At 40.0% G+C, this 21,739-nt stretch overlaps 1 protein-coding gene across 1 annotated transcript; it reads right to left on the bottom strand.

Annotated features, from left to right (window-relative positions):
- RAF1 (Raf-1 proto-oncogene, serine/threonine kinase) lies at positions 1–21,537 on the bottom strand. Its single transcript, XM_009084515.1, has 15 exons — positions 21,431–21,537; positions 20,291–20,393; positions 18,641–18,798; positions 17,607–17,705; positions 16,019–16,172; positions 12,682–12,709; positions 12,248–12,375; positions 11,124–11,241; positions 7,507–7,591; positions 6,152–6,328; positions 5,167–5,213; positions 3,827–3,945; positions 2,482–2,613; positions 1,138–1,272; positions 1–307 (listed from the first exon to the last, which is right to left on the bottom strand). The coding sequence occupies exons 1-15, from the start codon at positions 21,523–21,525 to the stop codon at positions 167–169; spliced, it is 1,719 nt and encodes a 572-aa protein (XP_009082763.1). The 5' UTR covers positions 21,526–21,537; the 3' UTR covers positions 1–166.
- Positions 21,538–21,739: the final 202 nt, after the last annotated feature.

Below are 21,739 nucleotides of genomic sequence, written 5' to 3'. Positions count from 1 at the left end.
GTCCCTGCAGGATGAGAACTGCACGAATCCTTAGCAGCTTGTTTTTAAAACTGGGATGCAGATACTCCTGCTGGCACCGATCCTGTACACTGAGGCATTCAAAGCACAACTTGTTACTTGTGTTCTTTCCCACGAGTGGGGAGCAGGAGGGCAGGGGAGCAGGAGCCTAGAACACAGGCAGTCTCGTGGAGGTTAGTGTGCAGGAGTTGATGTCCTCCGTGTGTGCCGCGCGGTGCAGGGAGGGCTCCGACGCGCTCCGGTTGATCTTGGGTAGAGAGTGTTGCAACAGCTCAATGGACGACAGGATCTGAGGGAAACACAGCCAGTGAGCAGAAGGCTCATTGGACAAGCAACTCTGTTTCAGCCTTAGACCTTCCTTTATTATGGCTTTAAGCATATCTTTAAGAGCAACAATGTGAGGCACTGAGAGTACCACTCCAGCTGGAATAATCCAACTGCCATCCACCCTCCTGGCTGTGAGGAGCCTCCCCGAGTTTCAGAGGATGGGAGGGCACTTTTCCTTAGTTCACAGACATTAGGATCAATTAACACACATGTAAACAATCCTCCAACAGAGCAACAGGGAAAGAATTGCATCTTCTGCCTAACAGTCTGTGCATTATATGGCATTTAATTCCAGCTATTTAATAAGGCTAAGTATCTTCATCATCCTCATAGTGACAGAAAACATTTGTAAAGCAGCCCTTGGAAAAATACCAACAATTTCTACATGAATATACATCCCCCAGTGGGTTTTGTTTGCTTGTGGGGGAGGAGGAGAGGTCTCATTTCCCTCATACCTACACATATAAAATGCATCTGCAGCGATAGGGATGATTTTTGTGGTGTTAGGGTAGTTTTGCTTATCTTTAAACTGTGAGAAACAACCTGCTCTAGTGTTAGCACAGCTCCAGCCTGCAGGCTTCACTTTTCTTGGCCTTTACAGAAACCACACACAATCAGGGCTACAAACTGCCAAAGAGGTTGGGGTGTGGAAATGCACCTATGAATACAGGCAGAAATAGGAAGCAGGCTGCACCTTCATATAACCCAAAACTTCTGTCTATGTAGATTCTTTTGTGTGCTAATGATCATTTCTACCACACTCTGGAACTCACATGCAGAAAACACACTCACTTGTGGAAACAGAGGTCGTTCTTCCCTAACTTTCTTCAAACAATCTGCTACAAGCCTCTTCATTGCTTTAGGACAGTTCTTGTACAGCTTACTGAGGTCTGGAGAAGCATACCCTCGGCCAACCATGAAAATGATCTGAAAAGCAACAAGCAAGCAGCAGAAAACAGAAGTTATAAAGGTGGTTTCACTGGTAAATAGCTTTAGTGCCCCAAAGTGGCTAAAGCTGAGTACCAAAGGCACTCACATGCCAGCAGAGCCCTGCAGACTTGTACAAATGAACTAACCAAGACAGTGGTCCTGCCGTGTCCTGTAGGATGGGATTAAATCAGTGACCCTGTGGTTTGGAATGCTCAGCAAGAGAAGGAACTGTTGGTGCTCCATGGCATGGCAGTTCCCTCAGCTGCAATGACAAATGCCCCTGAGGCTAAGCAGTTCTGAGCATTTGGCTAATTTGGCACAACAGCTAAATCCAGCAGGAGATTAAGCTGTTGGGATAAGGGATTCACACAACTGGGTTTTCAGGTTCTCTCTCAACCATGGTGCAAAGGGAGATGCACAGCTGAAAGAGATCATCCAAACATTCCAATATCCCAGTTTGCAGACAACCTTAGAATAAGAAAAGACTTCCTTAACAGAACTGATTTCTCCTACTTGGAGCACAGACTGTGTGTTACTGCAGACTACAATACTAACAGGCTAAAATCTAGTCCTGTGTGCCCATACACACGCTTCTCATGAGATCTTATTTATGAAAAAACCAACCAAAACCACCAACCACAAGCTGAGGATCAGCAAAACAGAGATCACAAAGATCTAACAGCCTTGAGTTCATGCCCTACAAAACAAGTTGGCTCCACACTGGCTAAGCCAGGAGAAGATTATCTATGGAAAGAGAAAAATTGGTTTCTGGCCATAATGTGCTACTTCTTTACAATGCCTGGTTAACTGACTGGTTACAATACAGGTTAGTAAAGGCTAAATCACACATTCAGTACTAAAAGGTTTGACAATAGCCACTATTTTTTCCCTTAGTAAGAAGCACAAAATCCAATCTTGCTGATAAGAACAGTATATTTAACATCAAAAGGGAGATTTCACATCATGGCAAACGTATAAACCAAGATTTTACCTGTGAATAAGTTAACAGGGCACTTAAAATGTTTATAGAAAAGGAGCAACTGTCACTGTCAATACTGAAGTGAACATTCAGTTACACAGAACTACTGCTGAAACAGATCATCTTGTAAACAACATTTCAATTGTTTGCACTTGTCTTTATCCTACATTTCTAGAGGACAAAGCTCTGCCCAGAAATAAAATGCAGTGTTCAGAGACTGTTCTCACCTGATCTCGGTTGTTTATGTGGGAATATGGCAACTCTCCTGTCATCAGTTCATATAATACTATTCCATAGGAGTAGACATCTGACTGAAAGCTGAACGGGTTACTGTCCTGCATCCTGATCACTTCTGGAGCCTGGGGAAGGAGAGGAAGCAAACACATCATGGGCAACAGTAAAGAACTTGGAAACAGAAAGGACAGGAGAGGGAAAATACTTGAAAAGCACAACGAGTGAGCTCAACTAAAAAACAGCGATCACCGGGCACCTCAAAACCTCTGCTGAGTTTCACCCAAGGCTCTGGCAGAGTTCAGGCAATGCTACTCTGCAGCTTAGTGAAAATCAACAGACCTGAGAGCACACAGAAAAGCAGTGATTTAACTGAACAAGCTTTTGCCATTAGAAAAATTACTAGTATTCAGATTTGCAATGTTTGACTTCTGTTCCATCTTACACAGATCTGAGCCTGAGTCTCTCACCAGCAGTTCTTACAAAGGTATCGATGCTAAAGGGGAAGGATGTAAAAGTCTAATCCAGACTTCATCTCTTGCAAACTGATACCAGAACATTTGCATGGAATATGAAAGCCAAATATGAAATAGCATATATTGAAGACCAGGGAAGAAATGCAGGGGCATTCTAGCACCTCTGCAAAACAAAGCAAAATTATGAAGCCAAGCAACTGAATGTTGAATTATTTAACAAACAAGATATTAAAAAAAAAATTTAAAATACTCAAAGTAAAACTTTCCCTTGACTCTTCCCCTAAACAATTCCCTCAGAATTACTGTGCACAGCACTAGCTAAAGTACAGCAGCACAAAACCCCAGCTAGGGATCACAGCAGCTCTCAAGGAAACAGAACACACCTCTCCTTCTGTGTAATGACAGCTCAGCAGAGAGGGCCTATAAATGATTCAAATCACAAGATAAACCAGCAAAGAGCAAAGGGGCAATTCCCAAGATCTCTTGTGTACACAGGCAAAGGTAAGTTAGTTTGAAATCCTTTTATAGAAAGTTGTAAAAAAATTTGGCTTTTGGAACTGTGTTCCAGGTGATGTGTGTATTTTACAGAGCACAAACCACCCCTGGCCAAGCATCCTGATATTCTTCATGAACACATCCTGGCTTTGCTCAAAACACAAACAGTCTACTTTAGACATCTAAGCACTCTAGCATTTCAGTTTTAACTCATCCTACCCAGTACTAACAGCATCAACTGGAAAAAAAAAACTACACAGTACTAACAGTACAGGGTGAGTCACTTAAAGTGAAATGTTTAAAATTGTGTTCAACTGGCAAAATCTACAAGCAAAAGAAAAGCTAATGGAAAGTGAAAGGTTTTGCTCACCATCCACAGGATCGAGCCAGTGGGCTGTTCCACCTGTTGGGATCCACTCCACCTGGATTTTACAGTTGCCAGACCAAAGTCTCCTATTTTCACTGTGAGGCCTTCATGAAGAAATATATCTAAATATTTGTTAAAGAAACGCTGCAACAAAACCTGGAGCAACCAATTCCAGATCTTCTGCCATGATTACAAAGTGTCTGCTTAGGTTATCACAAATACTGTCCAACAATATTGTTATTTCATTCAAATCTGCTATGAATTGTATCTTATGCACAGAAAAAGTAATTTCATGGCTGAGTTAACATTTAAAACTAAACCAGATGTTTTATAATGATTCACAGATTTATCTTTATGGCGAGTTAGGACAGAAATCAACAGTGTTAATTAACATCAATGACTGCAGGTACATAACTGCTGTTAACTGGCAACGTGTGTGTACTGCTGTGTGTTTAGATTGACAGGCTTTGCTCATTGGGGTTATTCTAAGAAGATTCCATTTAACAATTTCACTTAGGAATGTTTTAAGTTCTCAAAGATGATTCAGGAAGATAAACATGGCATACTTCTCATTTCCACATCAGGAGAAGAGCTAATTTGGTTCACAAACATGCTCGTCCTTCTGAGCAATTCCAAACCCCTGAACTCCTATGCACTCTTTGCCTCGTTTAACTGAAAATGGGAAACCCCTGACCTTACAGAACTACTGAATTTGGCATTTTTTTGATTATGCCATTTGCAAAGCATTCTGCTCACATTTTTAGGCAGGAAGCCACAATTTCTGCTTCTGGTTCAATGCATGTCCTTGGCAATTCCAAGAGCAGCCACTTGCAAAGGCAGAAGACATCAGTCCACAACATTTTCTGTTCCATACACATTACTGAATTTATATTGTTGCAGGAAATACAGTGGTAAAAGGCCACTTAGAGTGTAAGATTTTTGGCCTCGTTTCTGTGAGGTTTTCTAAATATATTCCAAACACCTGAGGAGCAGTGACAAGCCCCACACGTGCACTCCCAGATCAGCATGCACACACACATCTCCCATCAGCTTCTCCCCAGCACAGCATCTGGGCATCACAGAATGGCATCAACACCATCTGAGTAAGAGAAGACACTTTTGGAGCACAACTGTTGCACATCTTTATCCCAACAGTCTGGCAAGCAACACGTGTCCTATGGAAGTCCTTGCTAAAAAGCAACTCTTTGCCCATCCACAGGAATCACTCATTGCTAGTTGTATATAGATATATAAATTTGAAACAGCTATTTCAGCCCCCTCAAAAAGCTCCATATTAACAACAAACTAGTCCCACACTGAAGGAAACAGGACTCAAAGGATACTATTGGATTTCATGTCTCTGTGGATGATATTCTTTGCATGTAAATAGCTGTGGAGGACAAAGCAGAATGCCATTACAAAGGCTGTTCAAAAACAACCTTTTAACTTACCCACAGACACCAGGACACTTCATTACACACTCAACCACTGCACATACCTCTTGCTTTGCTTGAGTTTACAGGATGAGTCTACTTTGGGAACAAGGAAACATAGCAAGCACTAGTAGCTGACTCCTACTGCCTTATGCATTACTCAGTGTGCCCAATGCAGTACCTCAGTCTCAGGAAGAGAAAATGGCATTAACCATGCAATGCCCTGAAAACCTGGGGCTGTCCTCACAGGCCTGAAATCTGGATCCTGTGCTAAGGTCTCCTATTCACCAACCCCCTTCATTTACATGTCCCTAGTTTTCTGGGTGTCTGACTGGAAACCTAGGTCTGATCTCCAAAATGGATGAGCACTGACAGGATCAGCATCTTCTGTGCCACTAACATCATAGCACATTCTGAAAGAGTAGTGAGGTGGTACAGACACCTGGAGAATGCTTCCAAAATATATCTGTGTGAGACCTGTGGCTGTGGAGTGGGAACAGCCAATCCCTCTTCTCACAGGAGTACTGAGAGTATAAATCATTGTCAACCACAACTCACAGTAACAGAGGGAACAAAACAGTTCATTCTGTGTTTGGAACAGGATATCCTCTACTGTGTTATAAGACCTCAAGCTAGAAAAGAGGGTAAAATAGAGAAAAGCTGACTGATAAGTAACCAGTGATCTAACATGAACTAAGGCAAGAATCCATGGGGAAAGATTACAACTGCAAGTACAACTGCATCCAACAGTGCTGAATTAAGGCTGCACAAACCTTTCCTTGCTACACCACTTTGAGTTATTACTATTTTAGCACAACTCCACATATCAGGGTTTGGGGAAGGAAAGGAAAACACTGCAAGGACACAAAGAGCCTGCAGTGTTTATGCTACTCACTCCATGCCCTGTGCTGTCTGCCGAGCGATGTCGATCAGCTGGAACATCTGGAACTTGGTCTCCTGGACGTGCAGGTGTTTGTACAGGCTGCTGCCCTCGCACCACTGGGTGACAATGGCCAGGTTGTCCTTGGTCATGTAGCCCATGAAGAGCAGAATATTGACATGCCGAGTCTTCCTAACAGAAAGCAGCAGGAAAAGAAATCAGTGGCTTGGTAACAAATATTTTACAGTCTCTTTAAACTGAATTCCTGGCTGGATGGATTTATTTTGGCTTTGGAGTCCAAAAACATGAGTTTCCTGCGTAATTTTTCCTAGGTGGACGTGTAAGTAAAATTTGCTTTAAAAAGTAATAAAAATACTCTAGAGTTGCCCATTTTTTAAAATAAAAACAGATTTTTTGCTTTTTAGTTAAAATATTTTTACCTTTAAAAAGTACTTTTACCTTTTACCTTTAAAAATACCTTTTACTTTTTTCAGGAGGTTATTTAAATCAGCCTTTTAGAAAAGATGCCACAAAAATTCAAGTGTTTGGAAATTCATAACCAACACTCACTTGCAAGTGGTATTAGAAGCTATTGGAATAACAGAAATCACTCCAAAAGCTGTGAAAAAGTGACAACTTCAGATAGATCACTGAATCCCAAGGGGAAACTAGAGGGTCATTATAAACTGTGCAGGAGGTTATTTAAATCAGCCTTTTAGAAAAGATGCCACAAAAATTCAAGTGTTTGGAAATTCATAACCAACACTCACTTGCAAGTGGTATTAGAAGCTATTGGAATAACAGAAATCACTCCAAAAGCTGTGAAAAAGTGACAACTTCAGATAGATCACTGAATCCCAAGGGGAAACTAGAGGGTCATTATAAACTGTGCAGGAATTCTGAGATGGTCTGGTCGTTCTTAAGTATCTAAGTGGCTCAGGAGCAGTAACATCCCAGATAATTCACTGGACACTAAGGAGAGCAGTATTTGAAAGCAGAAAACAGTTGTGCAGATCAAAGTATATGTTCAAGGATTTAAAAAGTTATTATGCTGCAATTGTAAGAGGTACAATTCCAGTATTTTGTCTGGTGGTAAGAATTATGGCAGAATTTATGAATCCTCCCCTTTCACTGCATGCCAAACGTGACCTGAGCAACTGGGGTGTGGGCACTGAAAAGATCACTTTTGTCAGCAAAGAACACAGCTCCCCAGCAATACTCAGAATTATCACTAGCCACTTTAGTTCTTCTCTGGAGCTCTGCTTTATGTGTCGAACACAGAACATTGGGCAGGACAGCTTAAAGAAGGGGAAGGAGTCAAATGCAGAGCCCTGGAATAACAGTCTAGAGCAGTGAAACGACCAACTCACCTTAGCACAGCCACTTCATTTCTGAAAGCCTGGAACTGTTCTGGGGTTGGATCTACAACCTTTAGTATCTTCACTGCCACATCCCCTGAAAGTACATTTACCACAGAAGTTACTAAAAACGCTGCTTTGTTCCCCCTGTCTCTAAAATGACATCAATATATAGTATCCTTTACATTCCTTATTTGTGCACAGTACACCTCAAACTTGTACACAGGTTAAGATTTTCCTGCAGAAACACAAACCTCTATAAGTATCAAAAAATTTCCCTGAATTTCAGTCTGAAGGAAAACATCATTAATTGCTCACATCTATTTTTCAGGAGCTATAACTGGCTAGAACCTCAGGAATGCTTCTTGCAGGATATGAAAGTACTGAAGTCTCAAACAATTGTTGCAAAGGAAGGTAGTCTGGTGTTGGTGTATCCTCAGCACATCATTTCAAGCACAGTCACATCAGTACCTCAGCTTCCAAACAGTATCCAAAGTATCACCCGTTTTCCTTTGCATATATATATATATAAACACTTTTGTAGTTTTATAATTAAGTTTAAATACCGAAGTGTTCATATGTATCTGAATGATATATGTCCACACAAACACATGCCTTTTTACATGACTTATTTAAGAAGCAAACTTTCTAGATTTAGATCCTGCTAAATTTAGGAAGGGAAGGGATAAATTATCTTCAGGAACAGCAGAAACATCATGAATTATATACCTGATTTTAGTACTGCAAAAAGAAATTTGAGGACTCTGGAAAGCAAAAGATTTTACTGTTTTTTAAGATGATGCATTTTATTAAAATCTTCATTTGCACTCCTGTCTGTGTCACTGTCTGCTAAAGGGGAAAACAGGGGAGAGTCAGCTGATTCAGTGCTGTTTAGAGACTGTCTCTAGAGAAAGAAGCTGTAAAATCCTTTACAGTGCACATCCAGAAAACACCAGAACTGAACTGATTTTGTCAAAGCAGGTGCACTAGTGGAGTGAAACCAATTGTTCTAACAGACAGGAAAGCACAAGCAGCAAGACCCACAGATTCCTCAGTGAAAGCAGAAAGCATTCCATTAACTAACTACAGCTGGGCAGCATTTCAGAGGTCAAGAGAGGGATAAAACCTGCCTTGACACTGTCACAGGAAGTTAAAACAACTTAGGAACACTGAAACCTCAGTCCACAGGCAGTAAAAAATTGGACAGGTGCTACACCCCAAACATGGCCTATCCCACAGTTTAAAGGCTGCTGTCACTGAACATCACCTACATGGAGAAATAAACCCCTAGAGTGACAGATTTACCTGCTACCACAGTCACTGATTTTCTTCTTAATCTGATCTCTTTTTGAAGATACATGAAAAATAAGTTATATCTCTAAAATATAATGATCAGCTGAACACATCAGCAATACTAACCAATCAAGTAAAAATAAAGGAGCTATCAGTAGAGTGCAAGAAGAAGATGCAAACTGGCACTTGAAAGTTCCAGGGTACCCTGATGAACTGCAGTGTCTTCCCCTGAAGTTACCAGTTGCTTCACTTGCAGTACAATTTGAAATCACAAAGATGCAGAAATACTGAACACATTATTATAGATTTATATTGCCTTTCTCTATCTTCAGTAAATGCAATATACTCCCTATTCCACCCTCTAGCATCTTCAGTAAGAGAATCACATGGCATTCACAGTGTGCATGATGTTTTGTAACTCACAGGTGTCTCTGCTCCCAGACCAGAACAGGAGGATGTAACAGAAAGATTACACTTTGATATGACCAAAATCACAGGCTTAGAATTAACCAGTCCCTACTGCAGCTCCCCCAGTGTACAGTGCAACACCACAGATGGGCCTGCAGTACTTCAAGCACATTGCTGTTAGCTGTGCCCAGACAAGGCAAGGATGCAGCAACCACCTACTACAGTCCCAGAGTTCAGATATCTTTCAATTTATTTCCCACTCTAATCCTTGCTCCATGGGAGAAAAGATGTTTTTAAGCTTACACTGTTCTTACTGAACCAGGTGCCACACTTGATGGCATTTCCCAAGCTGTTATCTCTACTGAAACATATACAGAATAGCACTTGGTTTTGTTTGCAAATTAGCTTCCACCACCCCCAATGCCTAAAACAGATTACCAGAGCCAAGGGAGAAATGGGAGCATTTGTGACAGGTAATCTTCCAACCTATTTAAACTGCCTTGGTTCTCTTTCCACCTTTAAAGTTTAGAAGCTTGCTCCAGGACACTACAGGACCAAGGGTCTGTAACATAAGTGCTGCAAACAGCAAAATGAGTACTTAACCATCAGAACAATCCAGAAAGATATGGAAGTGCAAGATCCCTGCTCAATGAAATACACACTCCTCAGAGCAACACTGACCATCACACTTCATTTTCATTTTGGAAGGCTGTCAGGGAAGCTTACTGGAAAGCTCATGCAGTTTGCATATAGTCATCCATCATCTTCCACAGGGGCTCTCTGAGGCTCCCTGCAAACAGCCCTTCAATTAGCACGTTAGAGAACCCAACACCTCTCAGTGCAGAATTGCTTCTAAGTTTGCAGCAATCTGCCCAATTCAGTCTATCTCATTTAGCCCTTATTGCTGCATTTCCACAACTAAGTTACTAAAAACCTCTGTAGTTTCACTAATTGGAGCAGTGAATTCCCAGTTTCTTCACTTCTAAACAAAAAACACTTGCCAGAAACATAAGCCTTGAAATACTTAAAGACTGCACTGCAAATAAGAGTTACCAACAAAACTTTGGTGATTCAACTTGGACTTTCCTGAGAAACCAGGAAAACTATAAAGAGCTACCACAAAGAAGACATTGAACCTCATCATCTTGATTTCTGTGTTCCAACTCACTCACAGAATAAAAACCACTTTAATTGTTCATGATCATTACTTTTAGCATAAGAACAGCCCTTCCATGGATGCTGACAGTACTTGGGCTCTGAGACATGCAAGTATTTATTCATTTGGAATAGAGGGTGGAAGCTCAGTGTTCAGATTTTGTTTTGTCAGCTTATTTTATGACAATAGTGCTATTTAAATTAGGGCCTGGAGGGGCTTCTGTGTGTTTCTTTGCAGAATCACAACCCCTGATTTTGGAAACTAGTTCTGTAGTGCTGCACTGTGCCTATTTTCAAAGGATTCCCTCTAACTATGCATCACAAACTCTCCAAGCAAGTATTTTTTTTCCTTAGAAAAACCCCACAGTAAAAGCAATTTATGCTTATTTCCTTTCCCTGCCACCTCGAAGTGAAGGATGCTAATTAAGCCACAAAGGTGTTCAAAAAGGTAAATAATTGAACATCAAGCTGTGATATTTCCCAGCTAATTCTGCTGATTTAATCCTACTAACAGAAGGCAAAATCTTTCAGAAAAGAAGCTGTTGCAGGTTATAAAGAAATCAATGTTGGCTCCAATGTACTGAACAATGTAGTTGAAGATTCAGATTTCTATGTCCTCTGCCTTCATTTCAGTGCTGCCAAAAGAAGGAAGCTACTACTGCTCACCCAGTGCCTTTGCTGGGAGCACACAGCACCCTTACATCAAATTCTCCTTTTTCTGGAGTGTTGTCCCACCACTGCAACATTTTGGGAAGGGGTAGTCAAGAACTTACCATGCCATTTGCCTTTGTAAACTGTCCCAAAAGACCCTGACCCTATTCTGGTTGAAAGCATGACTTCACTTGCTTCTATTTCCCAGTAATAACTGGAATCTCTCTGTCCACGAGGCCTCTGGAACAAAAATTGACACTTTTTTAATCAAATATATTCTATATACACACAAAAGATTAAATAACTTCCTTCATGCAAGTTTAAAATTACCTGAAACCTAGAGGGTTTTGTCCTGCAGTCTGGATTTTGAGCCTTCTCCTCAATTTGTGAGGGGTGGTGGGCTTTTTTACCCAAAAAAACCCAAACAACCATCCACCATTTTCTTGGATGGCCTGAACTGCTTAAGAATTTATCATTAAGTTCTGCACTAGAAACTTAAACACTAATCTTAGATCTGAAGAGGAACAAATACTTTATAATCAACTATTTAAAGACAATTTAAATAAGAAACTTATTGGCTTTTTCAAAATTACAGTGCTCAAATCCTGGAACTCTTTCACAGATTCAAAAGCTAAGAGTAGAATTCTCAAACATCTAAGTGACTAACAGCTCTAAGTGCCACTAAGCAACTGCAGTTTCATTTTGAAAACTTAGAAGCCTTCCAAAATAAAAAATATAAAAATCAAGCTATCATTCATCATAATTCTAATATTTCTTTCTTTCCTTGCCCCTGGTCCTAAGTTTAAATCAAACCTTTGAAGGAAAATTTGCATTTTAGTATCCCTGAGACATTGTGCCTAACTTAACTATGAAAATGAAGCCACTATCAATATGCACTTTCTATGGATGCTATGGCAATGCAGCTTGAATAGTGGTAAGCCCAACTTCAAGCATATTAAAAACAATCAAAATGACATAGCACCTAAAAATTTAAGAGTTAATCCTCGAATCTGCACTGAAAACTAATTTCACACTACTGTCTGGGTATTTATAACGCAAGGCAATAGTGTGATCATTCCTAAGTCAGTGAAGCTATATTGCTGCTATACAGCCAGTGCAGAGCAATCCAAGATTACCAGCAGCTTTTATTGCCTTTTAAGTACAGAGATTTAACCCAACACACCCTTAACTCCCAGCCTAGTTTAACACAATTTTTTGGAGAAACCCCAAGGATTACCATACTCACAATTTTGTTTTTTTCTTGTGTATTGGATCCAGGGGCTCTCTCTCTTTGGGCTGGGACTGGGGTTTTAGGCTGAGACCAGCCAGTTGGGCTCATATTGTTAGGACTTCCAGACAGAGCAGATGGTGATGCTTAAATACAAGAAGAGAAGAAAACCAATTTATGAACCAGAAAAGAAACCTGAGTAGTAAACCCTAACAGTAGTATTACAAATGACTGTATTTTTTGCAACCATACCTGATTCACTATGGCTTCGAATTGCATCCTAGAACAGAGAAGAGAGATAATAAAGTCGATAAGTTAGGACTTCCAGACAGAGCAGATGGTGATGCTTAAATACAAGAAGAGAAGAAAACCAATTTATGAACCAGAAAAGAAACCTGAGTAGTAAACCCTAACAGTAGTATTACAAATGACTGTATTTTTTGCAACCATACCTGATTCACTATGGCTTCGAATTGCATCCTAGAACAGAGAAGAGAGATAATAAAGTCGATAAATGTAAGCGAGCAACAAGCAGGAATTTTTTTAGGAATGGTGTTCAAATTGGTCCTGACAGTTTTGGCCAAAGGCAACACAGCACTGGCCAAAGCCCTTCAAGAAATGACACTTAGTGATTTGCTAGTTACAACAATCTACTATTCTAAACCCATGCAGTTCGTGAGCTCTTACAGAACAAGTTTCACAGCATAGTGAAAGGGATCACTATCAAAAACAGAAAGGAAAGAAAAAAAAATACACTGAACAAGAAGAAACACCATCAATACTGTCTGCATTCCCCTAATGGACTTTGCACATGCTTGTGTTTCAAGTCAGGCCAGAGCTCCTGGGACTGCCTCAATCTCTGGGGGACAAGTTCCCAAACAGGTTTTGGCTTACAAGGAGGAAAACTTTTTAAAGCTCCTAAAATATTCCAAGTCAATATACATTATGAATTATCTCTTCCATACTATTTCAACATCACCACCCACCACCACCCTTAAAAAGGCTCCATCTAGTGCTCTTCTACAAAAGCTGCTAATTTTCAGCACATTTCCCCCCAGGTTCAAGTTCACTATTTGAGAATTGTTTGTACAGTTCACTAGTCAGTACAGTGCCACAACTCTCACCTCATGCCACAGGCACAACACAACTCTACAGCCATGCACAAGAGAACTAAGCTCTGACAAAACAGGACTTTACAGCTTTTCTCACCTGCTAGGTATTATCCCAAAGTACATACAGGAAAGGTAAAATATCCAGGTACTGTGTAAGTACAAAGCAAGAACATGCACTACAGAAATGTTAAATACTGGCAAAGTTAATAGAAGTCAATTCAAACTTTCTATCTAGTTAGTAGAATAACAAATGTAAGGCTTCATAGGAGGACAGAGCAAGCCTACATTCCACTAGTTTTCACATCAACTCAGACTATCCTTAGCAAAGACTCATTTATGAAACACCATTTTCAGCTAGTCAGCTGCATTCTGTCAGGCTTGACTATGTACAGTACTCCTGCATAGTATCTCTACTCAAGGCCTAAGTGGATTAAGATCTCCATCAACTATGAATGAAGAACTGTTGCAAGTTACTACTTTAGTCCATTCTAAGGACAACAAAAATCTTTCAGAACAAGTGATGGGTTTTGTACATCAGCCTGAGAATGTAACTGCTTTCAGGTAAGCTGGCAAAGGATAACTAAAAAGTTTAAAATGTTTCTCATAATTATATTATACTGTTCTTATTTTTAAAAGAAAATCTTTGAACTTCAATCCTGATGGGAGTATTTTCTTTACTTATGAATCCTACAGCAAATGAACCAAAACCACTGTTCTTACAACACAAATAATACCATACACAGTGCTGTAGTCTGTCAACTTCGCTTTGATGTGAAATAAAAACAGTACAACATGTTCTTAATCTAAAGCCTTTGTAGGGTTATACTCAAAAATAGTTTCCAGAGGGGAAAAAGCCACACAATAGATGTGTTTGAGAAGGCTTTGCTTTAGAAACTGTGTGACCAAATGCATCTCTGATCCAAGCCTAATCCCATTCATAGTAGTATGAACTCATCCAGCTATAAACTAAAAATGAAGCTCTTCTACCAATTTTCCCCTTCCAATTAGTGTCCCCGATATTGAAATATAAACATGCTAGAAAGATTTCCATCAAATCAACTCCAGATTAAACACTTCACATGGACACTGCCATGGCTTACAAGTTATAGCAATCCTGTTAATCACAAGAAAACAAAAGGCACCAAGAAAATACCTACTCTTCCCCTCAAACAAAAGCGTCTGCACCAGGAGCTGGGAGAAGCATTCAGGCTGTTATTCTAGGCCAACACGGTAAGAGATAAAAGGAAAGAACAGAGCAAGTATAAAAAAAAAAACCTTTAAAATTAAATGTTAGGATAAATGAAAGAAAAAGTAACCAACTTTTGCTTGATATATGATAATTAATTGCAGTAAGAATTAAAAATAAGTATTCCTGCTCAAACTCAGAAGTCCACTCGTATCTATCCTCTGGTGAGCCACTTGATTAAGGTGGTCTTTCTCCTGTCCTACTAGCAGGTCTCTACTACCTTTTTTTTTCATTCCTTTGGGGCTTTTAGAAGGCTGTTGCCTTTGAGACATGACATCTATTTTAATTCAGTCCCTATGGTAATGTGAAGAGCCAGAATAGAAAGCCTTTCTGTCTTTACTGTTCTGCATAAAGAAGGAAGAAAGCAGTGTCTCCTTAAAGGCTCATCCCACTACAAAGGTTGATAATTCATAGAGTGTTTCATCAGTTTCTGTACCACAAGAGATGGTCAGCCAGGCTTCTGAAGCAGGAAAAAAGCCTGTAAGCCTAAAAAACCCATCAAGAAAGGGAAGGTGCCTTTCCCCACAAACCCCAGCTGACACAAAGCTACTAACCAAAACCATTTCCTGGGGCTGCAGAGCACTTTTCTTCTGCTCCAAAGGTCCAGGGGGCTTCTCTAGCACACTTCAGTCTTCACACTTCATAGCAACCTATAAACTACCAGCTGATGCAAGTGAACTCAGCTGTTAAAGGCTTTTGCTTGGCCTCAAGAGTTTTTAAATCTTCCCAGAGGAAGAAACCAAAGTGCTCCCTGAGGTCCTGCAGCTCAGCACTGCCTCTCTGCCAGCTTTTCCTGCACACCACTCTCTTCTTTTAAGGCTATCACAAAATTAAAAAACCCAACCACTTTAGGCCTGACTTCAAAGAGCTGTCCCTCACTGCTGCTAGCCTAAGATATACAAGAAAAAAGGTGCCAGAAAGCAAGTAACAGCAGCAATATTGTCCAACACAGCCAGCTATAGCCCACAAGCCTGGAATCACTGTCCACTCCATACAGGTGTAACACAAAACATCACCAGTAAGCTACATCCAGACTAACAGTACCTGCAGTCTAATTTAAAATAAACACCAGCCCCCCAACAAATCAAGACTTTTAAATTTGAAAGAACATTTTAGACATGCCTAATAAGCATTTCTTCAGCTAAACTGAGCTTATTTTTCTCTTCAGATCTGTGAAATTGCACTGTTAAGCTCCACCACATCTCTGCAGACACCAAAAGTCCCCCCATTACTTCAGCAAAGCTGATAGACTGCAAGAATGAATTATTAACTTGCTAAGCAAATGTGTCACCTCTACTCTTCATCACTCAGCCAACTAAGGCAAACAGTAAGCAAATGACAGAAAGCAAAGAAGGAAAACCAACCAGTGACTATTAGATAGGCAGTCACAGTTTTAGTTTAACTTTGTTATTTGCTTCCTACCAAAATTACCTCAATTATCCTGCTGTCTACAGGCATTGTAGTGCTAACCATATGGACATTTGGTGTGGATGTAGATCGCTGTCTTTGGGAGAGAGAGCCCTCAGAGGAAGGATTTGATGTGTTGAATGTGAAGGCATGAGGTGTAGAATACCTGTGCTGGGAACTGAGAAGGAAAGAAAGGGAAAGTTGTGGTTATTTTTTGCCCTCTAGCAAATGAATAACACAGTTCAATAAAACCCATCCAAGAGTAATACACACAGAATTCCAAACACAGAAAAAGCTGGGACATACACACAAACTTCGTGACTGTCTGCTCAGCTGAATCATTCCCACTTCAACTTAAGAAATAAATTGAACCAACTTGGAAGATCTTCTCAGCTCACATACTTAACTAGCATGTTTAACATAAGTCTGTTCCTGCCATGACAAATTTTGCCACAGTTCACCTCAATCCCCATCAAAACATTTAATATACTGACAAAATCTGGCTCTGATAGATGAATTCAGGTCTGTGAAATTCAAACAAACTGCTCATTTCAAGCCTGCTAATGTATAGGCTAAGAGCTACTTTTAATGCTAAGCCCTGAATTTGTAAAGGTTTGCAAGACTGTTCAATGGTTCTCACAGAACAGCCAGCAAGAAAGTCATGAAACCCAACACCAGTGAAAAGGAGGCCAAGACTGAAATCCAGTTCCACAAAGAGTTATAAATCACAGCTAAGATCACTCAGATCGTGTTTATTCCACATGTATCTTAACTGCAATAGACCAGCCCTCACAAAAACTTTTAAAATATCTGTGAAGTCATTGTTCAATGACACTGAAAGTAGAATAAGATGGCAAAGAGAACATAAGCTCAATTCTGCTGCAGTTTCCACTGAAATAAATTAATATATAGAACCATTTGAAGGTCAGCTCTGTGCTCTGGGTCTCACTCCTGAATAGGCCAAGCCTGTTCAAAGGGATGCAGATAAAACAAAAGCTGACCTGCCCTCTTCAGCCTCTAGGATTTCAAGGAAGAGAATACAGGCACAAGTTAGGATCAGGAGTCAGGCCTCTCTGAAAGGAACTCTGGTTTTAGCATTTAAAACTACAAGAATGTTTTCTTTAGGTATCCGAATTTTCCTTAAAAGGAACATTTTTGGTTCCCATTGTTCTCTCTTCAAACTCCTATCTATCATCATAACATCAGAGCATTACCTTAGTTTATGTGAATCATCCAACAGCAGACAAATCTTTGATGGACACTACTTATCAGTTAAAATATAATTAATTCACAAAAAACCAAAAAGGGAGCCTTGAATATTCTTAGGCAGGAAAGCAAAGGTCTCCAAAAAGCCTTTCATACTCTCCCTTAGAATTTGAAGGCTAAAAATTCAAGATACAAAGTCTTAAATCTTGCCTTGCTTGAATCTAAGAACAAGAAAGGACAGTATGCATTAGCCACAATGACATGGTGGTGCTGCCTTGCACATTCATCCCAATCTTCTGTAAGACTGTTCTGGTTTGGAGGAATTGGAGGGCTTTTGCTGGGGTTTTTGTTTGGTTTTAAACAACTGTATTTCCCAAGAGAGAAGTGACAGGAAATACAAGCTTACCTAACAGGTATCCGGGAGACAGACTCCCGCATCCGTCTCATTGTCAAGGGAGGTAGTGCAGGGACACCACTGTCACTGATATTTGAATTTGGGAACAATCTGAAATATCAACAAAAACAATTACAATTTCAACTGCTACACTACCTCCTGTACAATGCTCTTAAAAACTGAAAATTTCCAGGGCTGTTTCTTTGCAGCATAACGAACTTCATGAACACATTCCTATATGTACATTGTATTTTCCCTCTGTGTATGCCATGACTAAAGCTCTGCCTTCAGACTCCCAAAGAAGATTTCCATGTGCTCTCTCAACTTGAGACAAATCTTATTATATCAGACTTCAGATTTCCTGAAAGGGTATCTGACATGATTTTTTAAGTTCTACTGAATCCAGGTAGCACCAAGTGGCACAAGTCATCCTACACTCAACAACTAGTCAGTAAAAGAAAATGCATAGCCATATGACCAAGTTCAATTATAAAAAACACACTAAGAGACACAAAAACAACTTAAGGTCAAAATCCACATGAAAGGACTTCTAACATGAGGATATTCAACTTTTTCCAAGCAATATTAGGAAAGTCTTATCCTTCTCCCGTTTTCTCACCATCGCATGCATTTTCGATAGGGTGTCAGAAGTTGTGGTCGCTCTGAACACTTCCAACAGCTGAAACCCAACTGAATTATGACCACTTTTATTCCTAACAAGTGTTATGTGCAAGGAATTGTTATCCCTCTGTTGAGACAAAGAGCATTATGGCAACCGCCCTGTCACTCAGGAGATGGGTTTGCTTGTCCCAGAATATGAAAATTGAGAGCAAAAACAAAGTGCATTTGATTAAAATGGCCTTCTTCCCTGGGAACAGACAATCCTTGCTGGCTGTTTCAGGAAATCAATACACAACTCTGTACATTGATCAAAGCGACTGCACTTTCCAACAATCCAACTTTCTCTCTACGATGAGAGAGTGAAACAAATGGTGCTTGTCTGCTCCAGAGAATTACTGCTGCTAGTAAAACAAAACAGTCCTTACAAGAGTTGCCTGATATTGCTCCAGTCCACACACATGGTCGGAACTTTAGTGCTGCAGTGCTCGTGGAATTTATAGCCACACGTCTGACACCGAAAGCCATTGAGCAGGAACTTCTGGCAGATGTCACAGAATGCAAGTTTCAGGAACGTCTTCCGAGCCTGCAACACACGTTAAACATCAATCCACGCCACAAAGCTGCTCCTCGGGCACTGATCTATACCTTCAGAGCCTGACTGAAGTAAGTTGCATGTCAAAATGCTATCAGTGCCCCAAATTGCTACTGAACTCAAAACCACACTTGAATACCCTTGCATGTGTTTCCAGTTTGGCTGGAAACCTGGAAAGCTTACAAACACTTAGGGCTTTGTTTATCAAAAAAAAGAAAGAAATAAAGAAAAGCACAAGTGTTCTGTCCAAAGGAAAAGCCATTGCTTTAGCTCAGTGACAGAGCTAGGTGGGCCAAGAACCTGTTTGTTTGTAGTAACCCAAGGAAGTGAAGGAGGATGAGATTCTAAGGACCACCTCATTAGTTTATTAGTCAACAGCCCTTGGTGTATGTTTATGCCTAACCAATTCTCCTTGCATGAGAAATAAACTCCTATCTGAAGAAATTTCTACTTTAAATGGCAGCCTCAAATTTTTTTAAACGTTCTGAAGTATGAAAGAAAGCTTAAAATGAACCGAAGGGTTTCCTCCTCCAGAACATACTGGGCCAGAGGACCGAGCTTTGAGCTTCTTCCAGATCTGGAGAAAAATATTCATTTTCTAGTGACCAACTGCAGATGATATTTTTTGCAGTTTTCTAAAAATGTGAAGTAGAAGTAAGGCTACTTTCAGGTTTTGTAAATCAATCCTAACCTTTCTCTAAAGGATGCCAATGACAATCCTTCAGCTTTGTCAACTGGCACAACATATTTCTGGAACTGAATAACAAAAAGGCTAAAAAGCAGGAATAGAGTTCCTTCCCAGGGAGGAGAAAATAATACAAGGGACAACTGTTCATTATCACTTTGTAAAAATAATTTTCAAAAATAGTAAAAACCCTAAGCAAAACAAAAACACTTTCTAATTATTTGCTATGTAGTGAGTAAATAATTAGTTTTTGAGAAGAAATTACAAATCTAAAGTCTTTCATCCCCCCTAAAACACTGTCAAATTCCAAGCCAGTTCACACAACAACATCATGACCTGCAGAATTAACTGTATATTTGGTAACATAACCATCAGTCCAATAAAGCTGCTGAACTTATCCAGCCTTTTCTGACTGATGAACCAGAAGCTGAAAATGCCAGTTATCTCACAGGCCTTGACTTTAAAGACATGATATCCTAACACAACAGTTACAGACCATGTATTTACATAGAACAAACATGGCAATCGTCAGACCTTTGAAGAACATGCACCATGTGAGCTTTCAGTCTCTGACACCCAGAAATCACTAACCATCATACAATTCTGACATTTCATTGCAAACGTACTCACACAAGTCATTTGTGGAGAGCAGGGGTGAAGGAATCAAACCATCACTTCTGAAATCCCCTCCATGTTCAGAAAGTCAAAAGCTATCTAATGCCCAAGACATTCTTGACTGAGTATGTGGTTCGAGTGATACAACTGCCATCAAATTACAGAGAAAAAAAAAAAGCTTACAAAATTGTGTGTAGTGAGTGGAACATGGTCAAGAAAGTCCACCTGCAGCTCCTCTCCAATCAAGGAGGCAGCATCTGTATTCCAATCCAAACGCACCTTTTTTCTGGAAGAGAAAATGGGGACAACACAATTACTGAGGAAGTAAGAAGTATGGCCTGATCAATTATCTGTGTTTTGTGAGTTTTCTTGAGTAAACTGAAAACAAGTACCACAAAAGCATGGCTAACCTCTTACAGCAAGCTAGATCCTCAGTGTCTTTCACTTCAAAAATGAGAAGCAACTTTGAACACACAGCGATCCATCACTTTTTCTGATTTTTTAACATGTAAGCCATTTATACATACATGTATTATTTTAAATAAGACACCTAGAAGCTTTAATGGAGTCACAGAAATACCCTTATACACAAAACATAAGCAATTATGAATGAGAGACTTGGTGAGGTGACAGCCATATTATGTGCTCTGGCACTGCCATTACTGGTGACCCCAGAATGGACTCAGTCACACAGAGATGTAACCCCACAAGATGTAATCCCATCAGGATTGAGGCTTCAGAGAGCATTAAGCCCAAGCCTTACGAGGTGTGAAGTTAAGTGTATTAACTCCATGAGATACCTTCACTCCCTCAGCTTGTAAAACAATCATTTGGTATTTAATAGCAGCATCCCCGGTCCTACAAAAAAATAAGGAATATCTGAAGTGAGATTTCAATCCAGACATTGAGAAGTTGTAGAGGAATGTAGAGCCTTAAAACTGAGCACACAGAGACCTTCAGTTAGGTTGGCTAAGAATCACTAGCACTGAAGTTTATCAACTACAAATGCAGCAGAGAAATGCACCTCAAATATGAAGGCATCACTTCAGCTAGAGCATGACCAAACCCTCAGGAAGAGGCTACAAGCACTTGTGTACCACTCCATTGTAAGCATTCTCAATATTTAGCTTTAAAACAAAAACACAACTGCTAATACCAGGCAGCTGAAGGAACTGCCCTAGAAGAGAGTAAAGAAAGCAATATGGAAGTGTTCACAACCAAACTCTGCTTTTAAAAAAAACTAGCCAGAGAGGAAGAAAGCACGATTGCTGTTACTCCAAAACTGAGACTTCGACATTCTCTAGTTGCAAATTCCACTCTTACCCTTTTGGTTCAGCAAGAAGTCGAAAAACTGCACAGCATTCTGGCTGCAGACCTCTCACTTTCAGTGCCTTCATGAGACAGTCATGTAAGGTCATCCCATTTCGCACATTTACCTGTGACCAAAGTGAAAAAAAAACAAGAAAACATTTAGCCAATGACCACAGAATTTCTCTCAGCTTTTCCAGGGGCAGAAGGCCATTTTCTCCCTTTTAGAAAATCCAGTAAAACTGCCCAGCTGTTCAGTTTTGAAATGAATAAATAAAAAAATAAAAAAATAAAAATTATTTGCATGATGTAACAACAACGTGC

This window comes from Acanthisitta chloris, unplaced genomic scaffold (assembly GCF_000695815.1).
Source record: "Acanthisitta chloris isolate BGI_N310 unplaced genomic scaffold, ASM69581v1 scaffold80, whole genome shotgun sequence".
Lineage (NCBI taxonomy): Eukaryota > Metazoa > Chordata > Aves > Passeriformes > Acanthisittidae > Acanthisitta > Acanthisitta chloris.
Note: the sequence above shows the minus strand (reverse complement) of the source record. Positions and strands in the feature narration are given on the sequence as shown.